A 9,859-nucleotide genomic window follows, 5' to 3' on the forward strand; every position below is an offset into this window, starting at 1 on the left:
CTCAGTCTAGTTCTGTAGGCTACACAATCATGGGGAAGACTGCTGACTTGACAGCTGTCCAAAAGACGACCATTGACACCTTGCACAAGGAGGGCAAGTCACAAAAGGTCATTGCTAAAGAGGCTGGCTGTTCACAGAGCTCTGTGTCCAAGCACATTAATAGAGAGGCGAAGGGAAGGAAAAGATGTGGTAGAAAAAAGTGTACAAGCAATAGAGATAACCGCACCCTGGAGAGGATTGTGAAACAAAACCCATTCAAAAATGTGGGGGAGATTCACAAAGAGTGGACTGCAGCTGGAGTCAGTGCTTCAAGAACCACCACGCACAGACGTATGCAAGACATGGGTTTCAGCTGTCGCATTCCTTGTGTCAAGCCACTCTTGAACAAGACACAGCGTCAGAAGCGTCTCGCCTGGGCTAAAGACAAAAAGGACTGGACTGCTGCTGAGTGGTCCAAAGTTATGTTCTCTGATGAAAGTAAATCTTGCATTTCCTTTGGAAATCAAGGTCCCAGAGTCTGGAGGAAGAGAGGAGAGGCACAGAATCTACGTTGCTTGAAGTCCAGTGTAAAGTTTCCACAGTCAGTGATGGTTTGGGGTGCCATGTCATCTGCTGCTGTTGGTCCACTGTGTTTTCTGAGGTCCAAGGTCAACGCAGCCGTCTACCAGGAAGTTTTAGAGCACTTCATGCTTCCTGCTGCTGACCAACTTTATGGATGCAGATTTCATTTTCCAACAGGACTTGGCACCTGCACACAGTGCCAAAGCTACCAGTACCTGGTTTAAGGACCATAGTATCCCTGTTCTTAGTTGGCCAGCAAACTCGCCTGACCTTAACCCTATAGAAAATCTATGGGGTATTGTGAAGAGGAAGATGCGATAGGCCAGACCCAACAATGCAGAAGAGCTGAAGGCCACTATCAGAGCTACCTGGGCCCTCATAACACCTGAGCAGTGCCACAGACTGATCGACTCCATGCCACGCCGCATTGCTGCAGTAATTCAGGCAAAAGGAGCCCCAACTAAGTATTGAGTGCTGTACATGCTCATACTTTTCATGCTCATACTTTCCAGTTGGCCAACATTTCTAAAAATCCTTTTTTTGTATTGGTCTTAAGTAATAATCTAATTTTCAGAGATACTGAATTTGGGATTTTCATTAGTTGTCAGTTTTAATCATCACAATTAAATGAAATAAACATTTGAAATATATCAGTCTGTGTGGAATGAATGAATATAATATCCAAGTTTCACTTTTTGAATGGAATTACTGAAATAAATCTTTTTGATGATATTCTAATTATATGACCAGCACCTGTATGTTGCCAAGCTGGTTGGCAACATGTAGCCTACAGCTGAATCGAAGCTGTTTATGGGCTTCTCGTTGACCCGCCCTTCTCTGCTTCTGATTGGCTAGTAGTCCTTAACTAGGAACTGCGCACGTGCAACTCCCAACAAAGATCATTTAGAGACAAGATGAATCACTCCATTGCTAAAAGGAAGCGTTCAACACAAGGTGAAAAGAGGAGCTGCAGCAATGTGCAGTATGAAAAAATATAGCTGTTCTGGTACAACCCCTAAAAAGGATTTTGAACCTGAAAATGAGCATAATACCACCTCTTTAAAGGATCATACTCCAGTGCTATGGCCCTATAAATAAAGATGTGGTGTTAACAAACTGTAAAAGGCTTACTGTTTACTGGTGCTGTGATTTACATCAGGCAGTGGCTGCCAAAATGCTCCCCACAAACCTTCAGGATTCATGTATATGAATGAATGGAGTGAAATGCACCAGTTTGGTCTGATTATCAGGCTAAAACAATGATGAACATGAAGTTTAATGCCTAGAGGGTGGCAAGGAATCAATAACAATCTACTGTATATACTATATAGTGAGTGTTGGGGTGAGAGGGAAGGGGCAGGGACTGAAGAGATGTCTTTTCTGTCTGTGACACAAAATGTTGAGTGATATTGCATTAAAGATATTATAAACAACAGACAAAATTAAAAATAGTCTCACAGAAGTTCCCCAATGTTACTTCCTGCCTGTGTGTCCTGTGCCATCATTGGATCTGGTAAATTTAGTAGTGGAGTCGCTCCACCTTGCTTATAAATAGATAGCTCTCAGCTTTGTCAGAAATTGCAATGTTGTGAAGGGGAAAACCGTAGACGCCAGGCTGAAGTTGGGTTGATAATCACCAGTTTCACACAAATTTTACCCAACTGAGTCTGCATTGAGGTGAAATTATTTTCATGCCACTGACTGTGATACAAGTGTGTCGTCTTTGTTCACAAAAACGTGTTTTCACGTTCACGATCATTCATGCAATTGTTTGGTAATTTTGTCACTCCAAACCAGGGGTTTTCAAAGTCTGACTGTGGGTCCCCCTTTGGATAAAAATACAGACAACTGCGTGGCAAATTGGCATCTTTAAGATTGCCAAGTTAGCTATAAGCAATTTCTGTTTGCTGTGTATCCATGGATTTACAGTTCACTTGATTACTTTACTACTGAAGTCCACCTATTATTTAGACGGAATACTGTTGTCCATGTATATAGAGACCTAATTTCAATACAGCCAATTAAATCTTGCATCAAGTAGTAACGTCAGCGTTTCACAACACAACACAGGAGCCTCAGACTTTGAACAGCCCACATTAGCTTTCCTGCTGAGGTCTCCTTCTTATCTAACTTGCAAACATGAAACACACATCTTGTCCTGCACCGTAGCTTTGTGAACAAGTGCACTGCACGCTAGATATCTAATGAGCCGCTCAGCTGAAGAACATTGAACAGCATGTAAACGTACCTGCAAATGTCACTTCAGTGCCACATTCTGCCCATGACATGATGTAGGCTAACAGCACATGTTTGTTTACTTGTTTACAAGTTTCTGTAACACCAGCGCAGAGGCCGGTCCTAGTGTTTTTAGAGCCCTAGGCGAAATCTGTTTAGGATTCTCCCCTCCCAAACGTTCAACATGAATATTTAAGACGGTATTAATCCATAAATTAAGTGACTCCCTTTCATATATGTTGTCAGTGGGTATTCGTGTCATGGGTTGGTCTCACTGTATTTGTTTTTATTTGTCAGCATCAAACTACAACTTTTGGACTCTTTCTGTTTACCAACCCATCAAATACAAGAAAAAGCTCCTTTTGATCTGATGACTTGTGTCTCCAGCAATGCGTCTGTCTCTGATAGAGCTTTAGATTGAAGTGTTGGACAGCTACCTTCATGGTCTAAATAACTGTGTAATCAAAAGGATATTGTTTATCCTCTCAGCTTTCTTGCCATTGTCAAGATTAGTGCATCCACAATAAAACATTCTTCTCTTGATTCAGTAAAAACAGAAGTGTGAAACCTAATGACAGTAATACTCTGATAAAGGAGCCATTGGGGAAAATGGTTTTTGAGTGACAATTTGTCATCGATAAGACTAATAGGAATTGAGGCCTTGCTGCTGGCACTAGAGCCTGTAACAGCTGCCAAAGTGGCTGGCAGGAAATAAGTTGTTCCAGTATGTAAATGTATTCATGCTTACTGCTGAGGTAACTACTTTGCTGTGAAATTATACTAAAGACAATTTTTCACTGTGCTGCACGCATGCTGTGTAACGCATGCAGTAATCTTTTTACAGTCTAAATGATGATTTTTCACATGTCAAAGATAAATGTAGTCGTTGAGCAATGGCACTTTGTTTATGGTGTGGAACACAATAAGTTGGGAAACTCGTTAGGCTAAGTTTAGAGCTAAAACCATTAGTTGGTTCATTGACTAGTCGACCAATAGAAAATGTATCAGCAATTATTTTGATAATACATTTTTTCTTTTTCAAGAAAAAATATCAAAAAATACCCCAAATTCCCTAATTCCAGCTTTTCAATTGTAAGTATTTGCTGCTCATCTCTGTTTTATATAAATGTAGACTGAATGTCTTTTTGGATTGTTGGTCAGACAAAAAAAAAAAAATCAACTTGGGCTCTGGAAAACCATGCCAGACATTTTCCCCAGTTTCAGACAAATGAAGACTTAACATAGCATGGTTTATTGAGCCCGGCTGAAGAGATACAGTGCTAGCATACAAGATGTGAACATATCGAATGCTAGCACCAAATCTGAAGCATAACATCTTTTGGTCCCTTTTAAGTTTCTCTTTTCCCCCTAGTGCCTGTAGGTTTCCCTATTAGGTCATCTTTAGTTGGCCTTAACCTAGAACAACTAATCTATCTGATGTTTACACTCCAATTCTGCGTCATATTGGAATCTATTCTATCCCTGAGTTGTGCTCTAATCTGTGGAGCCAGTGAGTTCTTGTAGACATTCTTGTGAGACTCAACCTTGGAAGATTCCCAGACAACACCGATATCTGCTAGCCTGATGCCTGAGCTACTGTCTCTACCTTATCAGTCTAACTGTTGTCTCCCTAACAAGGACAGTTACATGTGAGAAATAACTAGAACTGGAAGTTCAGTGAACATTTGTGGGGTCAGCTAATTGACTCTTAAGCTAGACCTGTCTTACCTTCCCCTGTTACATCAATTAAGACACCTAAGAATATTCTTTAACAGGTTGAAATCAGTATACTCTATATCATACCATAGTCAAATGTACCCTACAGTAGGACGTGAAGTTTGCTGATGTCACACTAATTAACAAACAGCTGTGAACTTTTAAGTTGTACTCCAACTTGTTGGAAAACATATTTGTTCACAGTCTGATAATTCACCTTGTTGCTATAGCCATTGACTCTGCAGCTCATCGTGTGGTAGCGACTGAGCTAGATGGCTTGAAGCAAAAAAAAAATTTAAGAATAAGGCTCTGTTTAGCCCATGTGAGGAATATTGTTAGTCATTACATTAACCACACACACCATCTCCCACTCAAATCTTGCAACACGAACAGTACTTGTAGTTTCAATCCGTTGAATAGCACACAAGGTAACTTTCTTAACCATAATGCTAGTATTGTAAGTGATGTGCTTTAAAACTGCCAGACAGAATAAAAAAATATTACTCTTTCATTGAGTCATTGCTCAGCTTGTGCACCCATCAGTATGTAACCGTTCAAGTTCACTTAGAAAGGCCTGTTTATGCTGAGGACGTACAGTGCTGTAGCGGAACAGGACTTAATCAGCTGTGCATATTGTCCCATTGACAAACTTTACATTTGCCTCCAACCTGAGTTTTAATGAGGTGAAAATTTATAGGCCCCCCAAGTTTGTCTGGTGCGACCCTGTTCTGAGGCGCTCATTTAATAGGGTAAATAAGTGCCTCCCGCACGTCTAACAGTCTCCCCTAACTAGTCTGCTTGTTACTGCTCCTCCAAACCTCCGGGTCAATCCAATTAGGAGGAAGTGAGGTAAGTGGGTGTAATTAGCCTTTTGCTTTGGGTGTTTAATGACGCTCAGTTCAAACTCTCATCATTGAAGTCCTGTACCTGGGCCATAATTAAGCTGTGAATACATTAAAAAAATAAAAGAGGTGACTATGCCAGATGGACCTAATCACCGCTCAGCCAATCAAGGACCGTCTTAATGAGGGTGATGGTCATTGGCGTCCACGTACCAGATGAGTGCTATCAATCAGACGACACAGCCTGCATTGAGACAGCTGAATCTGATCCAAATGCAAAGTGACCCTTCCAAGTGTAGTACAGTATATGCACACACACACATACGAACATTATTATCATCATTGTTTATCTTAAAGATGGTAATTGGTGCAATAAAGGTGGCTACCAAATCTGTTACAAGTAATGGGGCCAGCCAGTCACAGCCAAAGATTTGTTGAAGGTTGGAAAGGGAAAAAAACAGAACCAGGTTGTTAGAAACACTCCTGAGATTGGTGATAATAAGCAAACGGTTAAATCCTTTTAAGTATATATGATTGTTATTGATGATGCTGAGAAAAAGGATCAAATATCTCTCTGCCCTTTTACTGAATTTAGTTGAAAGTGTGTTTGATAATTTAGGTGACTTTGAGGACCGTTAAGTAAACACCTTCCTTCTGAAAATGAATCACCCTTCCATTGATTCAATGAGGCTCTAAAATGGTATAAAGGCGGGATTGATAGATGGACAGGCAGACAGACTGTCATACATGCGGCGACTGAGAGAGATAGCGACACTTGGCCATCGATCCGTGTCTGAAGTCAGGGGGGTCGGGGTGCGGTTGAGACTCTGAAAACCTGGAGGCTTAAATCTGATCTAAACTACATTTGTCACTTTTCTCCAGAACTGGGCTCGATATTTATGGCTCTGAGAATGGGCCTCTCTTCTGATTCGTTTTGGTAGCAGCCGTCCAAATTGCCTTCCCAGAGATGCAGGGAGAGCCAGGAAGGGTGTAATGGCCCTCTGTCATTTCCGACATGGCTCTTCTCAAGTTGGCCCACGCTCAGCCTAACTCTCTTGCGCGAGCACACACACACACACACACACACACACACACACACACACACACACACACACACACACACACACACACACACACACACACAAGTCAAATCTGAGTTTGGTCTTGCTGTTCACCTTCAAATTTATAGTGGTCAAATGAAGATATTATTCAGTGACATATTGTGTTTTGCTTGTCATGGTGTACATTTCCAAGTCTGTTCTTGTTTGTATAGACATGGTATGGCATATAATGGGTAGAACTGACACTGGCTTAGTTTGAAATATAATGTCTTTGCATCTTTCTGCCCGTCTCCGCACAGGGTTACTGGTTGACATCTTTGGTGACTACAAGTACCTTTTCTTCATGTGTGGCTCAGTGATCGTGACTGGCGGGGTCTTTCTCTTCGTCATGAACATCTTCAACTACCACATGCAGGAAAAAGCAAAGGACACAGAGCAGAACCAAAAAAGCATAGAGAACCAGGACCAGGTGAGCGTCTCAGAGACAGGGATGAACCAGACCCCCGAGGCAGCGATGGAACGAACTGAGCCTGAGGCTAAAGAGAAGAACGGAGCCCAGAGAAATCCCTTGCTGGAGAACGCAGAAACTTTAATGTAATTCTCCTATCAGGTGCCATTAAATCATTGCAGAAGAAGAGAGCGCAAGGAGACAATGAAACGTGTGAGTGCCATTCAAACCGTGAACAGTGGAAAACAATGCAAACTGTGTATTTATTTGAGAAAGGTTTTCGCCTGACACTATTTTAGTCTCTTCAGTGGAGCGGAAGTCCCATGCTTCACGTATATCATGATTTCTTCCCGGAGTCTGTTTCCACTGGACTTCATTGCATTTTGCGTTTACCGATACATCAACCTTTCCACCTCAAACAAGAGTAAAAACTTTTTTGCAATAGTCTAGTTTTTTTTCCAATTTTCTGAGCTTCCACTCGTTTTAACGGATATATTGATGGATGGGAACACAACACTCATTCGTTCTTTCTGTCAATGAACAGTCATTTTGACGTTTGATTTAACGTCAAGTCATTTAACAAGCAAACAAGACCAAAAGCCTATTGTCAGCTAATATGCTGATGCTAAGCAGGTATAATGTTTACTGTTTTCACCATCTTACTTTAGTGTGTTAGCACGCTAACATTTGCTAATTAGCACTAAATACAAGAGACTGCTGAAGCTGACTAGTTTGTCAAGTATTTTGTAAAAAAAACTAAAAAGTCTGTGGGCTTCATCCTCAGGGGATTGTGAATCTTGTACAAAAATTCACAATCCTCACAAGCCACAGAGAATGCTGAAGTATACACAGCCTCAATATATGAGAGGGAATTAAACATATCTGAGAGTGACTGTTTGCAGTAATTGTTACATGATCATGAACATACCCATCCACTTTCCTGTTTAGGGATTGCTAACTGTCCATTTCTCAGTAATCTAATGTAAATATGAAAATATAAATTACCAGTTTGTCTGTGCTGCTGCTTCCTGATCTGAGGAACTGGTGCTAAAAGAGTTTGTTAAACCATTTGAAACCCATTGCTGGTCAGGTCTATGTAGATGGCCAGCATGTGTGCATGGTCAAATTGACTCTGGGCCACTGCCTGCTAAAACAGACTGGCCCACCTCTTCATTATCAAAACGGTAGGGCCCCCGGAAAGTCTTCACCCTCAGTAAGAACTAGGTTTGGGTAGTACCTTCCTGACATTTCACAGGTGTATATGATGTATATGGCGGTCGCTGTTGAGTAGTTCCATTTTGTGTGCGTAGTGAGTGTGTGGTTGAGCAAGAAGGCACAGGGAGAAGAGGAAATGGTGAGCAGTGAAGTTGTTGTAAATGCACAGTGTAGGTTACGGTTTGTCAGCGAATAAAGGCTGCAGCTAAAGCTGTGTTTGTCTGTTTACCAACCTCTGGAAAAGTGTTGGAAAAGTCACGTTAAAGATGTAAGGCAGTTTCACGCTATATCACCCACCTACTTTTAAGGCATCCAATACATGACCTCAATACAATATCTCCATATCAGTTTAATAGAAAGAGGAGCGTCTGTATTTTTGACGGTATTGAAAGTGTAAATACCCTGATATACTGTAATCTTGACACAGCCCAAGCCTAGTCAGAACCCAGGATCCCAATTTCATCTGACATGGTGTGTGCCAGATCCAGCCGATGGGGCATTGTCAACCCTTTACAGCCTCCACCCTAGCATGGTTATTACACTAGTTCTTCCCATGGCACAGCCTAGAGTGCTGCGGCTGCCCAACGAGAGTGGCTGGACAGTTACGTGAAATGCCAGAGCCCTAGACTCCCTCAAGATAAAATAATTCATGCAGGAGCCTGGGTGCTGACCTTAGTAATGCTTACATACTTAAGGAATATGTGGGCTAGGGTATAGAGAACCTCAGGGGTGCTGCCATGAGATATTTTTCGCTGACAGTGTTTACATAATAAAACTGGCAATACGTTTTGCACATGAAATACTGTAGACATGGACGTATTACTGGTGTGATGCTTTATCTCCTCTTTAGTCAGTTAATTCACTGGAAATAAGTCTATAATGCACATACAGTAAAAAAAACCAAACGTGTAACTTAAGTGTGATATTGGGTTTTGATCATTCTGTAATCTTCACCAAATACTGTCTTTGCATTTTTGTCAGTATTTATTTAATTTGAACTTTTATGCTGAAACATATTTTAAACTATGATGTGTGTTCCACAATAATGTAATCATTTTGTGTTGACATTTAGCAGGGACATTTGTAATTAGGGCGAGAATGGATTTCCATGCTCTGTTAATTGATTTGTCACTGTGTGTATTTGTGAGGGAATATGTTTGTCTGAGCGGCAGTGAGTAACAAAAAGTGAATGTGTATTATAAATAATCCGAAATCTAGCTATTATAGGTTGTTATTTGAAACATTTTTTGGATTCCGTGTAAGTTGTTTGATTATTATAGCTGTATATCAACTTCTGATATGTTATATGCACATATGGTATAGAATGTACAATTGCTATATGGATAAAACTTTATTGTTAACCTTAATAAAGTTCCTATGTATTTCATTCTGTGTTTTTTATATTTATATACATATTATGGCAGATTTTTGTCATATCAGAAATTTGTCTTGCACCAATAAAGTCAGACCTATTTGTTGTGGGTGATGATTTTTGTTTTGCAAATGAGGAGAATGAATAGTCCAGACTCATTTCCTCCATCAGTTAGGGACAGTAGTCCTAATTTTCCAGGACAGACAAACGTTTTTGCGTTCCACATTCAAGCAGCGAGGTAAGTGACACTCGGACACGAGAAATGCCATCAACTCGAGATCTACTACGCAGCTTCTCAATGTTGGTCGCTGTGTCCAATTTTTCACGACAATTAAAAGGCTGGGGAACAAGTTTGGAAATGTCAGCAGCTTAAGGGCGTGAGCACCTAATGAAGCAAGACCCGGATGTT

At 40.9% G+C, this 9,859-nt stretch overlaps 1 protein-coding gene across 3 annotated transcripts in view; it reads left to right on the top strand.

Moving 5' to 3' along the window:
- The window catches only part of LOC123956882 (monocarboxylate transporter 2-like), a 22,893-nt gene extending 13,428 nt beyond the window's left edge, over positions 1-9,465 (top strand). For all 3 annotated transcript variants that reach the window (XM_046029383.1, XM_046029384.1, XM_046029385.1), the window contains exon 5: positions 6,715-9,465. In XM_046029383.1, the coding sequence (XP_045885339.1) occupies positions 6,715-7,013 (299 nt within the window). In that variant the 3' untranslated portion in view covers positions 7,014-9,465. The remainder of the gene's footprint in view (positions 1-6,714) is intronic.
- Positions 9,466-9,859: the final 394 nt, after the last annotated feature.

Source organism: Micropterus dolomieu, linkage group LG18 (assembly GCF_021292245.1).
Source record: "Micropterus dolomieu isolate WLL.071019.BEF.003 ecotype Adirondacks linkage group LG18, ASM2129224v1, whole genome shotgun sequence".
NCBI lineage: Eukaryota > Metazoa > Chordata > Actinopteri > Centrarchiformes > Centrarchidae > Micropterus > Micropterus dolomieu.